Source organism: Alligator mississippiensis, chromosome 7 (genome assembly GCF_030867095.1).
Source record: "Alligator mississippiensis isolate rAllMis1 chromosome 7, rAllMis1, whole genome shotgun sequence".
NCBI classification, from domain to species: Eukaryota; Metazoa; Chordata; order Crocodylia; family Alligatoridae; genus Alligator; species Alligator mississippiensis.
In genome coordinates this window covers 329795-350925 of record NC_081830.1, presented here as the reverse complement: position 1 = coordinate 350925, position 21131 = coordinate 329795, and the positions used below count along the sequence as shown (strand labels likewise).

The following is a 21131-nucleotide window of genomic DNA, read 5'->3' as shown; positions in this document are numbered from 1 at the left end:
GCGCGGCGGTGGGCACTTACCTGCCAGCGCGGCACAGAGGAGCGGGAGGAGCAGGCCCGCGAGGCGCAGGGCCCGGGTGTCCATGCGTCCAGCCAGGCTCAGCCCCGCCGGCTGGAGCTGATTTCTGGGCAGGCCCGTTTTGCTTTCACTTCCCGGAGTTACGGGAGGCAGGGACCAGAGTCCAGGGACAAGGTGGCTCTGCCCCGGGAGCTGGGCTGGGCCCGGCGTGGCCCATCCTTCCCGGGAGCCCAGCGCTCGCACAGCCCGGCTGCGGGCGGCCGTGTGGGCTCGGGGCTGGTGCCCCAGCTCCTGCCCCGTCTCCGTGTGCGTGGACCCCGGCCGCGGGGCGAGGGGAGCTCCCCAGGCCCGAGGGGGTCCGGCAGGAGCGACCTGACCTGCTCGCACAGGGCAGCGGGGCCCGGGCTGCCCCCACTGCCCGGTTACCGCCGCGGGCCCCGTCTTGTGCCCCAGCACCCCGGGCACAGCGCGGGGGGACAACGTGCACCGGCTGCAGCCCCCGTCCTGCGCACGGAGCCGAGCCGGGCGGGGGCGCGGGATGCCCAGGCGCGGGGCTGGGGCAGCTGGCGGGAAGGGACCCGTGGCGGTGGCCGTGTCTCACGCCCCGTGCTTGGGCTGCGCCGTCTTTGCGAGGCCCAGGCCCTTCCTGCTGCCCCGTCCACCTCTGCACGCACATCCCAGCGGCGCCGTCTCTCCCACCGCCGCTCGCTGCCGGGCCGCGCTCCCCGGGGACGGGTGGGGCCGCACGCGCGGCCTGCACCCGGCGAGAGGAAACGGCCGCGGGATCCCCTGAGAGCCCAGGAGCTGCCCTGCACGGGGGGCAGAGTGGGGGGTCAGGACCTAGCGGAGGTGGGGAGAGCGTCTGTCTGCTGTGCACACCTGGGTTTCGTGTGTGTGTGTGTGTGTGTGTGTGTGTGTGTGTGTGTGTAGAGGGGTGACCGCAGAGCAGCTCCCACCATGGGCACCGGGGTGGGGGCAGCACCGTGTTAAGCTATTGCTGACCCCAGGTGCTCCTCGCTGAACCCCCGTCGCCCCCCAGCCACCCTCCGCCCCAGGCCGGGCAGGGGCACTCACTGGCCATCCCCCACCAGCAGTGGCAGCAGGGTGGGAGCTGGGCGAGACCAGAGCTGGCGGGTACGTGGCGGGTCGGCCGTGTCCCCTGCCCATGTCTGGCCCCCAGGGTATGAATTGCCCTGCGACCCCAACCCCTGCACCCCCCTCATGCAGGGCGAAGACCCCCCCCCTGCAGGGCTCCCAGGTCCTGTCGCTGCCTAGGCCACGGGCTGGCAGGCCACGGGGCTCCAAGCCACACGGCCGATCTGGCCCCGGGCGACCCGGAGCTCTGCGAGCCCCAGCACTTCCTCATCGCTCTCCCCGCAGAGCCGGGCGCATTGACCCCAGCCACACGCCCAGGCCTGGGAGGCAGAGGCGAGCAGAGGGGACGGGTCTCAGGGTCCTTGGGGTCCCTGTGCCTGGAGCTGCACCCCGAGTGCCCGGCAGAGCCCTGGTCCTGCCAGCCTCAGCACAGCCCCCGAGCGGCGGAGAGCGGGGGGCTCTGCCGGCCTGGAGGGGCCCGAGAGCCGTGCAGCAGGGGACGGGCCCGAGGAAGGAGGCGGCAGCCGGCTGCCCTGAGCCCGGTTTAGTCCCGCCTGGTGCAGCGCAGTCCCGGGGAGCACGTCCCGTGCGGCGGGCCAGGCGTCGGGGCACAAGGCAGCCCGCGTGGGGCACCTCTGCCCCTCACACGGGGCTATGGTGCTGTCGTGGCTGCCTCCAGCTTGTCTCCGTCACCTTCCAGGATCGCCCTGGCCCAGGTGCAGGGGCCCAGCTGCAGCAGCCAGGACGCAGGCCTAGGCGGGCGTCACGCGGGCGGGATGAATGGCGCTGGGAGACCCACCTGGCCGCTCGGCGCCGGTCTCGTCCTCCCGCTCTGGCCTCCATCGTCCTGGGGGTGACCGGCCGCAGCAGCGCCCCAGCGTTGGGCTCAGCCTCGCCCACGCCCTACCTGTGCGGAGAGCTCTGCGATTAACCGCGGCACTCGCCCGGCAAACACCCAGGAGCTTTATTGACTACGCACCATCCCCTAGGCACAAAGCCATTCACGAGCTGGACTGCCACAGTACAAGCGGACAGGCACCAAAGACTGAGCGCGTTAAGGTGACTCTTCACTGCTTCGCCCTCTGTTCAGACGGGTTACGCAGGCGTTGCTCCTGGGTTGTGCCGCCCATCCAAAGACTTGATCTTTCCTTAGACATCCACGCGGACCTCTGCCCCGAAATCCACGCAGCGGACAGCGAACGCTGCCTTCACCTGCGTCTGCCACATATCCCTTTCGTGACGCCACCATCGGTAATGCCACCTAAGCAGAGTAGACTAGTTTAACCGATAGATCCAAGTTAGACAACAGCACTTCTTACCCACTTGGGAACTTCCCTGTTATGTTTCCTGGTCTTACATTTAATTAGTCCCAGTGGTCACCACGGTAGAGTCCTATCCATAGTTTCCTAGTAGCTCGGGTCAGGAGGGGCCTGAGCAGATCATCTTACCTGACCCACAGCCACAGGCAGGAATGGATGCTGGGTTCCCAAGACCCCAGACAGGTGATCGTCCAACCTCCTGTTGAATTTGCCCAAGGTAGGGGCGAGGACCACTTCCCTGGGAAGTTGGTTCCAGATTTTGGCCACCCTAACTGTAAATATTGCCTTCTGATCTCTAACCTAAACCTATTCTCCATCAGCTGATGGCCATTGCTCCTCGTCACCCCAGGTGGTGCTGGGGAGAAAAGGGCTCTGCCTGTTTGCTGTTGATCTCCCCTGATGAGCTTGTAGGCAGCCACCAGGTCCCCCCTCGGCCTCCTCTTGCTGAGGCTGAACAGGTTCAGGTCCCTCAGTCTCTCCTCGTAGGGCCTGTCCTGCTGCCCTCTCACCAAGCGGGTGGCCTCCTCTGACCCCTCTCCAGGCTGGCCACATCCCTCCTGAAGTGTGTTGCCCAGTACTGGACACAGTACTCCACCTGCGGCCTGACCAAAGTCGCATCAAGGGGGAGAATCACCTCTCTGGACCGGCTTGAGATGCACCTTTGGATGCATGACAAGGTCTGGCTGGCCTTGCTGGCTGCGGTCTGGCATTGGCGGCTCTTGTTCATCTTGGAGTCAATAATGACTCCAAGATCCCTTTCTGCCTCTGTGCTGTCAAGAGGGGAGCTCCCCAGCCTGTGTGTGTGCTGTGGATTCCTTCTCCCCAGGTGCAGCACCCTGCATTTGTCTGCATTGAACCCCATCCTATTGTCATCTGCCCACTTTTGTGGTCTGTCTAAATCTAGTTGCAGCCTCTCTCTCCCGTCAAGTGTGTCCACCTCGCCCCACATCTGAGTGTCATCAGCAAACTTGGACAGCGTGCTTCCCACCCCCTCGTCCAAGTCGCTGATGAAGAAGTCAAAGAGCGTGGGCCCGAGGACCGAGGCCTGGGGGAGCCCGCTGCTCACATCTCGCCAGGCTGAGTACAACCTGGCTCTCTGGGTACGCCCCATCAGCCAGTTTTTACCCGTCCAACTGTGCAGCCATCAGTGCCACAGTCACTTAATTTATTGATGAGGATGGGGTGAGAGACAGTGCCAAAGGCCTTCTTAAAGTCTAGAAAGACTACGTCCAAAGCGACACCACGATCCAAGGATTTAGTTACTTGGTCATAAAAGGCAATCAGGTTGGTCAGGCAGGACCTGCCCTTGATGAACCCATGCTGATTGCCCCTGAGCGTGATCTCCCCTGCAGGCCCCCACTGATGTGCTCCTGGATGATTCTCTCCAAGAGCTTCCCGAGCACTGAGATGAGGCTTACAGGCCTCTAGTTACTTGGGTCCTCCTTCCTCCCTTCCTTGAAAATAGGGACCACATTAGCCAGTTTCCAATCCCACGGCGCCCGGCCAGATGACCACAAATGCTCCGACAGCCGGGCCAAGGGCTCCGCAATGACCCCTGCCAGCTCCCTCAACACCCTTGGGTGGAGGGCATCCGGACCTGCAGATTTAAACATGTGTAGCCCTTCCAGGAGATCCCGAACTACATGTGTAATACACGCAGGGACCTACGCAAGCGGTCAGACCTGGCTGTCTGCTCCCTGCAAATGTCCAGGGAGTTTTGGTCACCCGTGACAATGACACCCCTTGACCTAACCGCCTCCATAAGCTGACCAGAGAAGTCCCTGTCCAGCTCTTCCCCCCGACTGGGTGGTCTGTAGGAGACACCCACTGTCAGGTGCCTTTCCCCCCAACCCCCTTGTAGTTTGGTCCATAGTGTCTCTGCCCGGCCCTCCTCTACCCTGAAGCTGATCCTTGATGACGTGAGGTGCTCTCTGACATAGAGCGCGACCCCCCACCTTTCCTCTCTGTCCTGTCTCTTCTCTATAGGGTGTGCCCCCGAATGCCCGCCACCCGGTCCCAGGTAGGGTCCCGCCAGGTGTCTGTGAGCCCTACGAAGTCTGGGTCCTTACTCGCAATCAGGAGGCACAGTTCCTCCTGCTTACACCCTGTACTACGAGCATTGGTGTAGAAGCACCTGGGGCCTCCTCCCACCCCCAGGACAGCCGTGGCCCCTATTGCTCTGTACTAAATGTGCAGTCAGCACGTTCCTGGGGTTCACATCAGGCCACGATCATTACCAATCCTGAACCATCTTGAAAAGGCTACTGGGCGTTCGGACATCTTGACAGGACCACATTTAATTGTCCCTGCAACACCCAGCGCCCAGCTGGGCCCGGCCCTCCCTGCTCTCCTGGGCTCTGGCCCCGCTGGCCCCGGCGCCCCCTCTCCTCCCTGTGCCTGCGCATCGGCTCCGGTGCTGGGCCCGGGATCAGAGCAGCACACGGACATGCGACCGGATGGACAACAGCGGGTCCCTAATGAGCCATCACCCCCTCGCCAGACTGCCCGCCCGCCCGCCCGCCTGCCCCTCTGCCCCCTCCCCTGGCGCCGTGCCCGCTACCTCTGCTCTGCGTCCAGCAGTACACAGCTCCGGCTGCAGTGACAATCACGATGCCCACAATGATGGCTCCAGCCACAGCTCTGGCCAGATCCATGCCTGCAGCAGAGATGGACGGGAGCAGAGTCAGGGCCAGCCCGGCGTCCTCAGCCCACGCTCACCCCACAGCCCTACCGTGCGGGCTCAGTGCCGCGCCCCACGCCAGCTCCCACCTGTGCTGTCCGGGGGCATGTCCTCGACCAGGGGCTGCTTCAGCGCCGGGTGTTGGACGCGGCAGGCAAAGACGGCGCCGGTGTCGCTCCGGACTGGGGTGAAGGTGTAGGTCAGGGTGAGGCTGAAGGTCCCGTCTGGGTTCCTCTGGGGGCTGGAGCGGGTGGAGCCGTTCAGGACCTGCCCGTCCCTCAGCCACGCCACCTCCACGTCCTTGGGGTAGAAGCCCCCCACGTGGCACAGGAGGGCGGACTCTGCGCGACCCACCGCCAGCTGCTTGTACATGGAGATGGTCGGGGCAGCTGGGAACAAGACGGGGTCACAGCACCGTGCATGGCCTGGGCACTTTGTGTGCGAGGCGCCTGCCAGGCTGGGGTGGCACTGGGCCACTGCACCCACGTGGGGCCGAGTGCCCACGCCACCCCTGGCAGGCCATGAGGGGCCGCGGGAGGGCCCAGCACTGCCCACAGGTGACACTGCTGCTCCCACCTGCCACAGCCCAGCTCCCGGCCCGGGCCAAGGCCGAGGGCCCTGCCTGTGGCTGGGGTTGGACGGGTCCGTGGCACCAAGACTGGGTGTGAAACACATGGGCCTGCGTGCATGTGCCACCCCTGCACCACCACGGCCACCCTGGGGCCCGGGAGCCCCCATCCCATCCTCACCGAGCACATGGAGGGTGGTGTTCCCACGCCACTGGTGCGTGTTGTAGCCCACGACACACGTGTACAGGCCCTCGTCCGACACCGTCACCTTGTGCAGCAACAAGGAGGCGTCCCCGCACAGCAGCTCGCTGTCTGACGGCAGCTCGGGTCCGTGCTGTGTCCGGTTCCTGCCGTGTTCATACCGTGCGATCGTCTCGTTCCAGAAATACCAGGTCACGCGCAGGGAGGACAGGGCCACCGTCCCCTCGACCTTGAAGTGGCATGGCAGCAGGGCCTTGGTGCCAAGGTGGGCCTCGGAGATGGGCTTCGTGATCACCTCCAGCCGGGAGCCTGCACGGGAGGGGACGGCCGTGAGCCCCGCGGGGCCGGGGACGCGGGGTGGGCTGGTGGGCGGGCGGGCGGGCGGGCGCACAGGACGAGGACACGGCCGCCCTACTGGTTGCTCGACGCCCCCTGCTCCCCCCCGTGGCTACCACGCTGCGCCTGCCCACAGCGCGCTCCGGGTGTCTCTCGGGGGGCGTCTGCGCCCGTCCAACCCCCTTCCTGCACCACCCGCGCGAGCCCGGGGTCATCGCTGCCACCGCCCGGGCCGCGGCCACTGCTGGGCCTGTGCCGCCCGGGGGACACCGAGCCCGGCACCGTGGGGTGCTGAGCCCACCGTGGCATGCGGGCGTGTCTGTAAGCCCGAAGGGCTCACAAGTGGCTTTCTGGACCGAGACAATTCTCACGGCTCGAAAAGAGCATCCCCGCGCGGGCACAAAGCCAGCAAGAGCCAGGCGCCCCGCTGCAAGGCCCGGGGAGAGCAGGGAGCTGTTGAGGAAGAAAAGAGAAGTGTGCACGCGGCGGAGGCAGGAAGCAGCCAGGGAGCCGTGCAGTGCGGCGCGGCGCCGGGCCGGGCCGGCGGGCACGAGGCACGGACAGCTGCGGCAGGCGCGGAGATCCACCTGCTCCCGGGGCACAGACACGACAAGCTGCTTCTGCGGATACACGGCGAGCAAAGCCCGCGGGACCCGCGCCCCATGCCCCGGGGCACCCCCGCTCGCTGCCCGCCGCGAGGCACCGCTCCTCACTGCACACTTGGTGCCGCCGGCGGGGCCCGGCGGGCGGGCTGCGGGCAGACTGGGCCCGGAGCAGAGCGGGAGGCCCCGGGCCGGCTGCCCCGTGGTCACCCGGCCCAGGCCTTTCGTGCCCCCACCCGCCTGCCTCTGGGTGGGGACTGGCAGGGCGGGGGACGGGGCAGCGCCCAGCCCCGCCGCGACCCCTCCGCCCCGTGTTGTCGGGGGCCTGGCACCGGGCGCAGCCCGCCCAAGGGGCCCCCCCGCCCGAGCAAGCCCCGATCAGAGCAAGGGTGCCACAAGAGGGTGCAGAGAGGCACGTAAACCGCTCCCGACGAGGGTGAGGGGAGTGCCGGCCCGCCGCGTCTCAGGTAGGTGGGGATGGAGCCGGATGAGCAGGCGTGGGGGGAGAGGGCACAGGATCGCGGCCCGTTCCCGTCCAGGGGGCGGAGCAGGGGGTCCGAGGCAGGGACCGCCCCGAGCGCGGGGACCCGGGCAGCCGGGAGCCCTGCACGGCGGGATCCCCGCTCCAAACCCTACTCCACCCGCGTGTGCACACGCCAGCTCAGCCGCTGTCACACCACTTCTAGCCCCGGCTCCTTGCCCGGCCCCCAGGCACTGGATCCGCCTGCCTGTGCTGTGAGCTGCCCCGCAGCAGTGCCGCCCGCAGCGATCCGCTGCTGGGATCCAGCGCGCGCGCCGTCCTGTCCCCACGGACACACCTCGTGATCCTTTGTGAGCTCCCACAGCCCCGACCCAAGCTCAGGGTTGCGTCCCGGGGCGCGGATCCAAGCCACTTCCCCTTCTCCTTTCCTGCCCGGCTCCCGGCACCGACCGCGCGGCGCTCTCCCGCCTGCGGCTCCAGCACCACCCGGGCACCGGCCCCGGCCCCGGCACCGGGGCCAGCTGCGCGACCCAGCTCGCCCGGCTCCAGGACCCGGACCTCCGCGCCCCCGCTGCCGCGCAGCTTTCCAAACCCGCCCCTTGCTAGCCGGACTCGCGCGGGACGTCCCCAGACACCTCACTGACACTACGGCACACTGCCGCTTGTCCCTGTCTGCCTCGCGCGGCCGCTGCTGCTGTCAGCATAGGGCATGTACCGGCAATAAACGGCGGGTGTGGTCCAGCCGCCTGCTATCCCCGCTGAGCCGCACTGCTCTTCCTCCCCCTCGACCTCCCCTCTGCTCTGCACCCGCGCGGCGTTTGCCGAAGCAGAGATCCCGGCGATGCCCAAACTCCGCGGGCTCAGCCCGCCAAGGCCGTTACTGCCAGGACCGCTGCGCCAAGACATGGGGCGTGCTGAGTTTTGAGGCGCACGAGGGGAGCGGCTGGACGTGCTGACCAGGCCCGGCCTGCTCACACCTACTCTGGGAGTGCACGCACACGTGTCTGTGTGTGTGTGTGTGTGTGTGTGTCTAACTGCATGTACGATTGTGCTGCTGCAATAGGGATGAGCTGAGTTCAAGGCACACGAGGGTGTCAGCTTGTCACTGCTGAATAACCCAGCCTGGCTCAGACGTGCCCTCCTAATCTCTGTGTGCGTGTGCGCGTGTGTTTGACTGATTCGGTGGCTGGAGGAGCCCAGCCTGCGAGATAGCGCCGCTGGGGGCGAGGACGTGCAGGCGGGAGAGAGACAGCTCCCTACACACACACACGAGTGACACAAGCAGCGCACTGCTGGAACGACAGAGACCCCAGAAACGTGCCCCGAATACATGAGCGCACCCCAGCGTGACACCCACGGACCCACGGCGCATGCACTGGTCTGCAGCACTCAGGCCAGAGTCCCCCGCGCCCCTGTCGCTCGCTGTCCCTGACCCAGCCCTTCATGTGTGTGCATGTGTGCGTGTATGTCTCTGCGTGCAAGTGCATGTGCACGTGTATGCATGCATGAGCATGTGTGCACACGTGTGTGCGGAGCGTGCAGAGTGGACTGCTCTGTGGCTTATATATATAAAATTGGGGTTTTTGCCAAAAAAAGTGTGTGCATGTGTATGTACATGCATGAGTGTGTATGTGTATGTACATGCATGAGTGCATGTGTGCATACATGCATATGTGTGTGGGGTGGGGTTACCCCAGAGAAGCGCCCCTGGGCCGCAGGGGAGGGGGCAGTGCCAGTGTAACCTGCCACTGACCCCAGGTGCCCCCCACCCCCATCACCCCACTGGCCAGGCAATGGTCCCTGCCCAGGCCCCAGGTCTCCCCCAGCCCCTGCCCCACGGCCCCGCACCCCAGGAATACCCCTCGGCCCCTGCCACACTCAGGAGCTCACTAAGGCCATCCCAAGCCCAGCAGCCCCTCCGCCCAGGGGCAGGGCCTGGGGGGCTGGGGAGGGCACGGGGAGGAGGTCAGCGTGGCTGGATGCCACGGCTTGTCTGGGAAAGCAGGGCGCGCAGGGACGGCCCTGGGGCTGGTGCCTCTCTGACCTCCCCATCCACAGCCCCGAGCCCCCGGCCAGCCGCCCCCGGGCACCCTGCGCCCCAGGCCAGGGCAGGGGGCACTCACCAGCGCTGCCCCCCACCACCAGCACCAGCAGCACGACGGGGGCCAGCAGCAGCATCCTGGGCTGAGGGCTCGCAGGGTCCGTTAGAGCCGCTCGCACAGTCTGCGCCTGCACCGTGTCTCCCAGGAGGTGTCGGTGCCGCCCTGCCCCGCCCTGCCCTATCTGCGAGCCCAGCACAGGGCAGGGCTGGCGCAGCACCGCGCAGCGCTCACCCGGGGCCTGAGGCAGAAGCTGGAGCCGTGGCCCTGCTGTGGTGGGAGAAAACTCCCTGGGGTTCGTTATCTAGCTGCATAGGAACTAGACAATGCGGGTAAAGAAAGACAGCCATTTATTTGCTCGAGCAAAGACCATAAAGCCAGCAAAAGGCAAAATGGCCCCCCTAAAGGGTGGGGCGATCTTTTATACTTCTTACAACAAGACAAGACTACAGGGTTAACAAAAGCAATGCTTGGGTGGTGCTTCACAGATCTTTACAACAGCATATTTCTATTAAGCTGAACTAGCACTTTTTAAAAGCTAAAAGTTAAGTAAGAGTAACATTATGATACAGCAAGACCTTGCAGTGGTAGATACTTCTTAAGGACACGATCACTGTACTTAGAACAATGGCTTCTTTGTCTCATCTTGTTCCTTGTTGTAGCTGATTTTCCAGCACACAGACACCGATCCACTTGCTGCATTTTACTCAGAAAATGCTTAATACAGTTAAAATGATTACTTAACACAAGCAAAGGCCTAGCTATCATTCTGCCTTGTGGTCAGCGGCATTGCTAGGCCACAGGTCATGCCTTGTATTCAGCTGCAAAGCTAATACTTCTTAATAATCCAAATTATTGTTAACCTAACAGTATGCTATCAGAAAACTATTCTATTTCAGGGCAATAACACACGTGCTCACCACACTGCTCCTACCTGCCCTGGAGCAGGTGGCAGGGCTGTCGTGGCTGCCCCTGCCCCAACGCTCCTGCGCCTCCCTTCCCTCAGCCACATCCCCGCGCCCGGCAGGCAGACGCCAGGGAGGGGACGGGTCTTGGGGTCCACGGGGCTCGCCTGCCTGGACCTCCACCCCAAGCACCGGGCAGGACCAGCTCCCACCAGCCCCTGGGGTCTCGCCAGCCCCACCCCGAGGGGGGTGATGGGCCTTGCCTTCCTGAAGGCCCGCACCCAGAGCCTCGCAGCTAAGGGACGAGGTGGCAGCCGGGTGTCCTGAGCCCAGTTGTACCCATGCCTGGGACCGGGGGGAGCACGTCCCGTGCGGCAGGCCAGGCGTCGGGGCACAACGAGCCCGCGGGGAGCAGCTCTGGCAGGCGGGCGCACCTCTGTCCAGCACCGCACGGTGTTTCATTTCATAGTAGCTCGGGGCAGGAGGGACCCGAACAGATCATCTCGCCTGACCCCTGCCACAGACAGGAATGAATGCTGGGTTCACCACACCCCAGACAGGTGATCGTCCGACCTCCTCTGGACTTTGCCCAAGGCAGCAGTGAGGACCACTTCCCTGGGAAGCTGGTTCCAGATTTTGGCCACCCTAGCTGTAAAATATTGCCTCTGATCTCCATCCTAAACCTGTTGTCCATCAGCTTATGACCATTGTTCCTTGTCACCCGGGGCGGTGCTGGGGAGAACAGGGCTGCCCCAGACCTGGTCAGAGGCTGCAACGCTCAGGTCCGGAGGACTTTGTGGCGGAGCCGTGGCGCGCACGCCCAGCACAAGGGGACGCATCCGGGGGGAGAAGAGGGAAGAGCGGGCCTTCCTGCAGTGGAGGAGAGCTGCCAGGCAGGGCGAGGCAGTAGCCTGGAAGCGCCCTGAAGACGTCCCTCGGCAAGGAGCGGGGATGGCTCCAGCGGCCAGGCCCTCGGCACGCAGCACGGCGTGTGGCGTCCGGACCCTGGGAGCTGCATAGGCGGCTTGGGGCTGCAACCTCTGGTGTGCGGCCAGAGATGTGGCGTGCAGGCCGGTGCAGGGAGCAGGGCCTTTGGAGGGCTGGGGCGGCTCAGGTCCCCAGCCCCTGGCACGAGGCCGGGAGCTCGGTGCGGGAGGCGCTGCATGGAGGTCCAGGAGCAGACCGAGCCTGGCGCTGCACGAGATGGCCTGGGTGTCCGACCCACAGCAAAAGGCTGAGTCCGGGGAGCCAGACGGCACTCGGGCTGCTGAGCCAGCCGACAGGGCCGAGCCAGAGGCCCCAGGAGCCCTGCAGAGCAGAGCCCTGTCCCAGGGCACAGCGACCCCCCGAAGCCTGCCGTGGGCGAGAGAGCAGCCCGCCGAGAGCATGGGGGCCGCCCCCAGGCCTGGCAGCCCCGCGTTGCAGGAAAGAGGATTCCCGCCGGGGAGGGGAGGCCCCTGGGTAGTGAAGGGCTGCTGAAAGGGGAGGTCCCCTGATGTTACCCGCTTCCTTGGGGGGCGTGGGGACAGGCCCAGGGGCACTGGGGTCTCCCCTGGGGACGGAGTTTATCTCTGGGGGCTTGCGCCCGAAGCGGAGCGGCGTGGTGCCGTGCGCTGCGAGCGCTCCTCTTGGAAGTGCGTGGATGCGTGGAGAGCCAGGGCTCTGCTGGGACCGCGTGGGGTGCTACGATTCACCTGCTGCGTACCTGTATTTACGTGGGGCGCTTTTATTTATCGCTCCCCCTGCTTCTCTGGAGCTCATCTGTTGGCTATCTATGGTTATTTTGGGGTGGATCTGGGTCAGAGCAGATACTTACCTGAGACTTACCTGTATCTGGAGCACGGGTGCAAGGTTTTGTGGCCTTTACCCAGAGGATATTGTTTATGTTACTGGGTTAGATATTATATATATATACACTGCACATCTGTTCGTATCTGGCTCCTTTTCCGTGTGACAAGTCAGTGTAAATGGGGGGTCTGCAGTGGAGCCTGGCCTGGCCGTGCAGGGACGGAGGGAGACGGAGCGGTCTGCAGCCCCCGCAGCCGGCTGCCGGCCAACACCCCCTTCCACTGGCGAGCGGGGGAAATACCCGAGTTCCCTGGGCTGTGCAATCATACATTCACTTCGGCTTTTCACCCTGCACACTTCAGCCACACAAAACCGTCCCGGCTTCTGGGTGTAAGACAGACCCATCTGGGAACACTATGAAAAAATTCCTTCCCTGCGGCAAAAGGGAAGACGCGTCAAGTAGAAGAGGTGCAAGACGGACACGCAGGGCCTAGCTGCAAGGATGAAGCGTCCGAATGGAAAGTGCTTCCTGGGCAGTGCCCGCGAGCCCCCTGGGGCTGGCTCCAAAGTCAAGCGCACTCCAAGCGCGGGCAGCCTCCGCTTGCGTGGCCATTTGGGAGCAGATGCGCGTCCTTGCTTAACACCTGTAAATGGTTAACTGAGTAGTAGAGAGAGGAGAACGGAGAAGAATGACTATCCAAAGATCATTTGTGTTTCCGGATCTCACTTCTAGCAAAAGACCCTTCGACCGTCCGTCTGCAACGTCAGACTCGCCCGTCGACACGTTTAGCAGCAGCGCTGCAGCTAAACGCGCTTCTGAAAGCAAGGCATGGACGGGTGGACGGGTCTGTAGTAAGGCCCAGCAAATACCAACCAGACCCCACAGAGGAAAAGCTTGCTCCGTTCACTGATGCCACAATTTCTCCTTTTCGCATTGCTCACAATACGCACCTCACTGAGATGGGTGAGTGCTTACGCCCAGGCGGCACGCCACCTGGCAGCGCAGACGTGGGGGGACGGTGGCTAGATCCGGCGGTGCAAGACATCCCGAGGGGAAGTTTGCCAGTTTAAGCCTTGCTGGGTGGAGCGAGGTACACACCCATGCAGTAATACGTGCCTGTGTGAGGACACAAGGTGGGGTTGCCTATCGTTCAGAAACCAGAGCTGCAGCGGGAAATGCCCGCACCGCAGAATATTTCAAAGAAGGGGCAGTGAGAGCCGCAACGAACTGCCGCGCCCACTGAAAGCATCGCGCACCAGAGACTGACCCACTTCTCCAGCAATAAAAGAAAATGCTCTTGAAGTCGCAAAATGCTTCCGTAGCAACCCTTTGGCTTTGGCTGCACTGAAGAGAGCAGGAGCATGCAAACTGAGTCTCCCGCACGCTGTTGGCTGGCATGCTGCGGTTGACGGTTTTGAGCAATTTATTAAGAACCGGCCGGTTGTCAGCAAAATTTGTGAAGAAAACCGTGATACAATAGATGGCAGCATCTCATCCAAAGTATCTAACACTGGCTTGGAGAGCGGTGCAGAGGATACGCTCCGCACACTGAAACCTGTCCCCATAGCCTTGACCAGACGTCAGAGATGGCTGCTGCATTGCCGACGCCGTCCAGACGTGGAAGGCCTTCAAGACACAGCGCAGAAAGCAATGCCCAACCAGCAAGGTAGCCTGCAGGCAGTGAAGGAGGGAATGGGTCGAGCGCTAACTCCATCTCCTCTCTCAACCCCAGACATAAAGGGAGATGCCCAACTTCTGCAGATGCCGCTGCTGCCGCCATGGCGTGGGCATCCCGAAACCACGCCCCAGCTCTGCCAGTCCCAAGAAACGCCAGGGCCGGAGGGGACCCATTTAAACAGCGCCCGTTACTGCTGATCTTTCGAACAGCCTCGCTTCCCGGCATCGTGGCAATGACTCGCCAGGCACCTGGAAGCAGAGCTCCTTCGGGGGGGCGCCAGCTTTTCACAGCAGCAGCGTCCTCGCCCGGCGCAGGGAGAATGTTTTCATCGTTCGGCATCACTCGCTCACAGCTAAGAAATCGCCGGGGAGGCGGAAAGCACGAGAACTCGTGTTTCGGTTTCAGGCTATGAAGAAAAATGACAGCGGGACCGGGGAAGATGAGATCTAGCTGCAGAGGCTTTAAGGACGGCGTGCCTTTAGTGATGTGACGACCTGTCTGTTCCAGTTAATAACATTGGAAAACCCCAAAAAAAGAGCTTAAGGACAGATGCTGTAAAATGCTGTATTGAGTGGTAAATTAACATGCTTCCTGATTGGGTTTGTGCTGTTGTTTAAGAAATATGTGAAGAAGGATAAGTGGGAAACTGGATGTAAATCAGTGATATAAAAGGCCTGGATTTAATTCAATCCGCCTTGCTCGCAGCTCCCGTTGCGTGCACCGGCCTGGCCGGGGCCCCGGGTCGCCGTGCCGCCAGCTCCTCCAGCTCCCGCGTCACTGCTCACTTCTGCGCTGCGCTGCCTCGCGTCGGTGTCCCTGCTGCACCGTGTCCCCCCGGCCTCGCCGCACTCGCCCTCCGTGCTTCCCCGGGCCAGGGGTCTGGGTTATACCCCTGTCCAGGAGACAGCGTCACCCGTGGTGCTGGCTTCGCCGTCTTGCTCATTGGTGCCCATGGGCCCGGCACTGCTAGTCGGTACTGACACGTCCCCGTCGTCCCCACCACGCTGGTCCTGTGCTGCTCCCCCTGTGCGGTGTCCGTGGGGCTGGTCAGCGCTCACTGCCCTGGGACCCGGACCCCGCGCAGGACCCCTGCCCCCCCGCACCCGCCAGCGGGAGCGAACCGCCGAGCCAGGCGGTCACCGGGCGGGACCCAGGCCGTGTGCTCGCCCGGCTGAGACGGAGGGTCGCTCCGGGCCCGGGGCGGGGGCCAGCGGGCAGCCAGGAGCTGCAGTGTCACCCCACGCCCTGGCCTGCGCCGTGCTCAGCCTTCCTGGGGGGAGCGGGCCCCGGTGTCCCGCTGCGACCTGCTTGCTCCACCGGCAGATCTCGCACTCGGCAAAACTGCCACCACCCAGAACGTGGTGCCCAGGCCAGACGGCCCCGACGGGGGGAAAGGACCGGGTCCCCGTGACATCCCGGTGTAAAGGCGCTGACTGACCTGTCACCTGCAGCTCCCCGCTGCGTTGTTCGACGGGGGTCCGCAGGGCCACGTGCTCCACGCGGCAGGTGTACTCGGCCCCGTGGTCCCTGTGCACCGAGGGGGTGAAGACGAGTCCGGCCTCCTGCACGAAGCTCTTCCCGTCCGTGGCTGGAGCGGGCTGGCCAGGGAGGAGCTGGTGCTCGGCCGAGTCTCGCAGGGGCGCAGCACGAGCCGCTCCTCTGTCCCTGCGCAGCCAGGTCACCCCCAGTAACTCAGGGAAACGGCCTGTGATGTGGCAGCTCAGGGTCACGGCCCTCCCCGCCATCACTGACTGGGGCCTGGAGATCGCCGACACCTCCGGGGGCCGCAGGAGACCTGGGGAAGGAGACACCATGAGGTGGGACAGGCCCCGTCTGGGGGAGCCAAGGCCTCATGGGGGCTGCTCCCCCGCTCCGGCAGCGGAGAGACAACACCCGCACCCCCTCGCCCCCGCAGTGGGGCCGTGACCCCATGAAACGCCCCCCTCCTCACCGGCGTCCCCGATGCTGAGCTCTCCTGTGACCGGGGGGTCGGCGGGGCCATGCTGCACGCGCACTTGCACGCGCTGCTCGGGGCGGGCCAGGCGCCAGCTGGGCACCCTCCACACGCTCCTGGCGCTGAACGTGCCGTCTTCGTTCTCCACGTAGTCGCTCAGCTCTGATCGCTGCCAGGCTTCCCCGTCCCAGCTCCACGCGATGCGGTGGATCCCGCGGGGGTAGAAGCCGTGCAGGCGGACGGCAAACGGCACCTGGTCCGGGGGGTCCCAGCGCGGCAACACCTGGATCCCGGACACGTCCGGCAGGGCTGGGGACAGAGGAGCTAGGAGCGGTGCACGGGGACCCCCGTCCCCTCGGGTGCAGACCAGGCAGGGGGCTCCTCGCGCCCAGCCCCCCTGCCTGGGGCTGCAGCGTGCGGGGTGAAGCCGGGGAGGCTGCTCGTGGCCAGCACCCATCCCCGGCCGGGGCGTCTCGGTGCTTGGAGGCGCTGCGACAGCCCGGGCCTGGCTCAGCCCGTTGCTGGCAGGGCAGTGCGGTGGAGGGGGGCACCTCAGTACCAGGCTGTCGCCCCCTGACCCCATGGCATGACACCCCCGCCCAAGCCACACGCAGAACGAGCGCTGCACTCACCTCGCACCTGCAGCTCCGCGCTGTGCTTTGCTACAGGCTGCGCCAGGGCCACGTGCTCCACGCGACAGATGTACTCGGCCCCGTGGTCCCTGCGCACCGAGGGGGTGAAGACGAGTCCGGCCTCCTGCACGAAGCTCTTCCCGTCCACGGCTGGAGCGGGCCAGCCAGGGAGGAGCCGGTGCTCGGCCGAGTCTTGCAGGGGCGCAGCACGAGCCGCTCCTCTGCCCTTGCGCAGCCAGGTCACCCCCAGCTCCGCGGGGAAATGCCCTGCCATGCGGCAGCTCAGGGCCACTTCCCTCCCCGCCATCACTGACTGGGGCCAGGAGATCACCGACACCTCCGGGGGCCGCAGGACACCTGGGGAAGGAGACACCATGAGGTGGGACAGGCCCCGTCTGGGGGAGCCAAGGCCTCATGGGGGCTGCTCCCCCGCTCCGGCAGCGGAGAGACAACACCCGCACCCCCTCGCCCCCGCAGTGGGGCCGTGACCCCATGAAACGCCCCCCTCCTCACCGGCGTCCCCGATGCTGAGCTCTCCCGTGACCGGGGGGTCGGCGGGGCCGTGCTGCACGCACACTTGCACGCGCTGCTCGGGGCGGGCCAGGCGCCGGCTGGGCACCCTCCACACGCTCCTGGCGCTGAACGTGCCTTCTTCGTTCTCCTTGTAGTCGCTCGGCTCTGATCGCTGCCAGGCTTCCCCGTCCCAGCTCCACGCGATGCGGTGGATCCCGCGGGGGTAGAAGCCGTGCAGGCGGACGGCAAACGGCACCTGGTCCGGGGAGTCCCAGCGCGGCAGCACCTGGATCCTGGACACGTCCGGCAGGGCTGGGGACAGAGGAGCTAGGAGCGGTGCATGGGGACCCCCGTCCCCTCGGGTGCAGACCAGGCAGGGGGCTCCTCGCATCCAGCCCCCCTGCCTGGGGCTGCAGCGTGCGGGGTGAAGCCGGGGAGGCTGCTCGTGGCCAGCACCCATCCCCGGCTGGGGCGTCTCGGTGGTTGGAGGCGCTGGGACAGCCCAGGCCTGGCTCAGCCCGTTGCTGGCAGGGCAGTGCGGTGGAGGGGGGCACCTCAGTACCAGGCTGTCGCCCCCTGACCCCATGGCATGACACCCCCGCCCAAGCCACACGCAGAATGAGCGCTGCACTCACCTCGCACCTGCAGCTCCGCGCTGTGCTTTGCTACAGGCTGCGCCAGGGCCACATGCTCCACGCGGCAGGTGTACTCGGCCCCGTGGTCCCTGCGCACCGAGGGGGTGAAGACGAGTCCGGCCTCCTGCACGAAGCTCTTCCCGTCCGCGGCTGGAGCGGGCCGGCCAGGGAGGAGCCGGTGCTCGGCCGAGTCCTGCAGGGGCGCAGCACGAGCCGCTCCTCTGCCCTTGCGCAGCCAGGTCACCCCCAGCTCCGCGGGGAAATGCCCTGCCACGCGGCAGCTCAGGGTCACTTCCCTCCCCGCCATCACTGACTGGGGCCAGGAGATCACCGACACCTCCGGGGGCCGCAGGACACCTGGGGAAGGAAACACCACAAGGGGGGACAGGCCCCGTCGGGGAGCCGAGCCTGGGTGGGGGCTGCTCTGCCTCCCATCAAGAGGGGTCATGACCTCCCCTCAGGTAGGCAAGAGAGAGTCAAAGCCCCCCCACAACGTGCGGCCGTGACCCCATGCATCCCCCCTCCTCACCGGTGTCCCCGATGCTGAGCTCTCCCGCAATGGGGGGGTCCGCAGGGCCGTGCTGCACGCGCACTCGCACGCGCTGCTCGGGGCGGGCCAGGCACCGGCTGGCCACCCTCCACACGCTCCTGGCGCTGAACGTGCCATCTTCGTTCTCTGCGTAGTAGCTCGGCTCCGACCGCTCCCAGGCTTTCCCGTCCATGCTCCACTCGACACGGTGGATCCCGTTGGGGTAGAAGCCGTGCAGGTGGACAGCGAACGGCACCTGGTCCGGGGGGTCCCAGCGTGCCAACACCTGGATCCTGGACAGCTCCGGCGGGGCTGGGGGCAGTTTGCGTGTCAGGGTGAAAGCAGACAGGTGTGCACCTCTACAGACTCACTCAACACGAGGCTCAGGAGAGCGGTGTCGGGCTCGCACAGACTCTGCATGCCTCAAGAAGGGTGATTGAACCCACAAGCTTGCTAACAACTTCTTTCCAACTATTCAGCTGCTCTAATAAAAGATATCGCATCTGCTGTAAGAACCTGGCCTGCCTCTGTCCTGAGACCAACGCGGCTACAGCCACAGACCCAGTCAGTTAACACCACGTACTCATGGCTTTCATGACCCCAGCGGTGTTCATCACGTGCCGTGGAAGGACACGTGGCCAGGAGGCCGGGACGCGAGTCTGAGCGGGGCTGGGCAGCGGAGGGAGTCCCCGTGTGCGGTCCCAGGGGGATCCCTGCCAGGCCAGTCCTGGCACGGCCAGTCCCAGCAGGCAGCAGCGTCCCAGTGCGGGGCCAGGGGACGGGAAAGTGCTGCTCAGACCCCGCCCAAGCCCAGCCCACCACCTCCGGGGGGCTCCTCTGGCCAAACACCCCCACCCTCGGGCCATCCTGGCCCTGATTTCCCGTCACGCTCTCCAGCGTGTCCCCGTCTTACATGAAACGCGCTCCTCGCTCAGCCGCTGCCCCTGACTCTCCCTGCCGGGCCCTGCCGGGACTCACCCCACACCCGGATCTCCCAGCACTCGGGCTCCTCGCCGCTGTCTCGGGCCTCGGGCTGGAGGAGACACCGCACGCGCGCCCCGTGATCCTGCACCGTGGGGGTGAAGGTCAGGAGGGCCGTGAGGCCGGTCTCGGACCTCTCCTGGGTGGACGTCCAGCCCGGGGGCGGGGACGGGAAGAGCAGCTGGTGCTCAGGGGCCGCCCTGGGCCCGTCCTTCTGGATCAGCGCCCTGTCCTCGCCCTGCGTCCGCTCCCACGTCACCGCCGTGTCTGCACGGATCTTCCCCTCCACGGAGCAGCGCAGAGTCACCTCCTGGCCCAGCCGGCACCGCTCCGGCCCCTCCACCTTGGACACGGAGCAAGCGGCTTTCCTGCCTGGGGTGGGAGCAACACACAGGACACAGGGTCACCTTGGGACGGTCCTGGAGACACGTCCGGCCTGCGCTGGGGCTGCGGGGTGTGGGTCCCCGGGAGCAGGAGGGTAAAGCCTGCCCTGCTCCAGGGGCCCGTCTGTGCCCCGCAGCGTGCCCCTGCCCGAGACCCTGTCGCCGTCCCCCCTCCCCTCTGCTCCCCCCGGCGCCGTGCCCGTACCTCTCCTCTGCCGCCAGCAGTAACTGGCCGCGCCCGCAGCTCCTAGTGCGAGCACGATGGCCACAACGGCCCCAATCGCAGCTCCGGTGCGGTCCGAGCCTGCAGCAGGGACGGGGTGGGAGGGAAAGTTGGCACACAGCCTTGCTCCAGCACTCACCCTGTAGCACTGTCTGGCCTCGCTGCCAGGCTGTTTTGGGCACTCACCTGGGACATCCAGGGCGAACTCCTCGACCAGGGGCTGCCCCAGCACCGGGTGTCGGACGCGGCAGGTGAAGACGGCGCCAGCGTCGCTCCGGACTGGGGTGAAGGTGTAGGTCAGGGTGAGGTTGAAGGTCCCGTCCTGGTTCCTCTGGGGGCTGGAGCGGGTGGAGCCATTCAGGACCTGCTCATCTCTCAGCAACGTGGCCTCCATGTCCTCGGGGAAGAAGCCACCCACGTGGCACAGGAGGGACGTCTCTGCGCCACCCACGCGCTGGTCCAGGGAGATCCTCGGGGCTGCTGCAGGGGCCGGAGCCCGTGAGGGGAGCACCACCAGCCCCCAATTCCCGGAGCCGTCCCGCACCACACACCCACACCCACCGCCGCCCTGGCCATAGAGCAGTGCCCAGGCCTGGGTCCCAAGGGTCCTTACCGAGCACCCAGAGGGTCGTCTTGCCCAGCTGCGTCTCTGTGCCGTACGCCACCTCGCAGGTGTAGGTCCCGTTGTCCTGCACCGCCACATCCTGCACCTCCAGGGAGGCGTTCCCGATCTGCAGCTCCTGCTCGGACAGGCGCAGCCGTGGCTCAAAGGTCCCCTGGCCCCGGTCATACTGTGCCACGGGGCCCGCAGCGGCGGAGAGCCAGCGCACCCGCAGCACTGCTGGGTCTATGGGCCTGCCCACGTTGAAGCGGCACTTGAGGAGCGCCACCGAGCCCAGCGCTGCCCGGGTCTCCGGCGCCGTGTACAGCGTCAGCATGGCCCCTGCCGAGGAGAGCACACGCGCCATGGGGGCTGCACGGCCCACGGCTCCCAGCACCACGCCCCACCGGCCACGGTAGTCTGGCAGCCCCGGTGCTACACGCGAAGGAAGGGGGCCAGAAGCACAGGCCACGAGCACAGCCCCGCAGGATCTGCCACCCTCCACCAGCGCCGGGGCTGAGCACAGTGCGGGGCTGCCCACAGCAGGGCCCACGACTCCCTCTGACCACGGCACCCACTGCCACCCCTGCCAACTGCTGGCACAGCACCCGGGCTCTCGGGCCCACGGCCACACCCAGTGCCCTGCCCCATCTGGGAGCCCCGGGGTGCCCCACACTTACCCGCTGCCCCCAGGAAGAGGGGGTGGAGCAGGGGCAGGAGGAGGGGAGCCCCCAGCCCCATGGACCCGCCGCCTGCGTGGCTCTGCTGCACCCCGCTTCCCGTGTCCAGGCTCTTCCAGGCGGGGAAAAACAGGTTTTGCTTTCGCTTTCCCCGACATCCAAAGGGCAGAGTGGGAATTGCTGCACTTCGACGCGGCCACCTCCTGCGGGAGCGGCGGGCCAGGCCCC

The 21131-nt window shown here is 65.7% G+C and overlaps 2 protein-coding genes across 3 annotated transcripts; both read right to left on the bottom strand.

The window, feature by feature from the left end:
- Positions 1–2056: 2056 nt before the first annotated feature.
- Positions 2057–9533, bottom strand: LOC106739971 (tapasin-related protein). The gene is made up of 5 exons (XM_019483724.2): positions 9425–9533; positions 5862–6191; positions 5202–5501; positions 4993–5088; positions 2057–2374 (listed from the first exon to the last, which is right to left on the bottom strand). The coding sequence occupies exons 1-5, from the start codon at positions 9477–9479 to the stop codon at positions 2322–2324; spliced, it is 834 nt and encodes a 277-aa protein (XP_019339269.2). The 5' UTR covers positions 9480–9533; the 3' UTR covers positions 2057–2321.
- Positions 9534–9733: 200 nt separating this feature from the next.
- On the bottom strand, positions 9734–20985 carry LOC102566895 (uncharacterized). 2 transcript variants are annotated; one of them, XM_059730375.1, is made up of 12 exons: positions 20904–20985; positions 20236–20565; positions 19809–20102; positions 19605–19703; positions 19014–19388; positions 18036–18347; positions 17507–17863; positions 16872–17183; positions 16359–16715; positions 15724–16035; positions 15211–15567; positions 9734–14796 (listed from the first exon to the last, which is right to left on the bottom strand). In XM_059730375.1, exons 1-12 carry the CDS (start codon positions 20962–20964, stop codon positions 14657–14659), a joined length of 3306 nt encoding a protein of 1101 aa, XP_059586358.1. In that variant the 5' UTR covers positions 20965–20985; the 3' UTR covers positions 9734–14656. The 2 variants fall into 2 exon arrangements, with proteins under 2 accessions (XP_059586358.1, XP_059586357.1); XM_059730374.1 differs by having other exon boundaries at positions 14726–15567.
- Positions 20986–21131: the final 146 nt, after the last annotated feature.

Excerpts from the sequence above, each read along its gene's own strand:
- LOC102566895 (XM_059730374.1), bottom strand. The coding sequence starts at position 20,964 with ATGGGGCTGGGGGCTCCCCTCCTCCTGCCCCTGCTCCACCCCCTCTTC. Across the intron at positions 19,704-19,808 it reads GTTCGCCCTGGATGTCCCAG|GCTCGGACCGCACCGGAGCT; the intron begins GTGAGTGCCCAA and ends TCCCTGCTGCAG. Across the intron at positions 15,568-15,723 it reads GCTCAGCATCGGGGACGCCG|GTCTCCTGCGGCCCCCGGAG; the intron begins GTGAGGAGGGGG and ends CTCCTTCCCCAG.
- LOC106739971 (XM_019483724.2), bottom strand. The coding sequence starts at position 9,479 with ATGCTGCTGCTGGCCCCCGTCGTGCTGCTGGTGCTGGTGGTGGGGGGC. Across the intron at positions 5,089-5,201 it reads CATGCCCCCGGACAGCACAG|GCATGGATCTGGCCAGAGCT; the intron begins GTGGGAGCTGGC and ends TCTCTGCTGCAG. Across the intron at positions 2,375-4,992 it reads CTGCTGGACGCAGAGCAGAG|GTGGCATTACCGATGGTGGC; the intron begins GTAGCGGGCACG and ends TACTCTGCTTAG.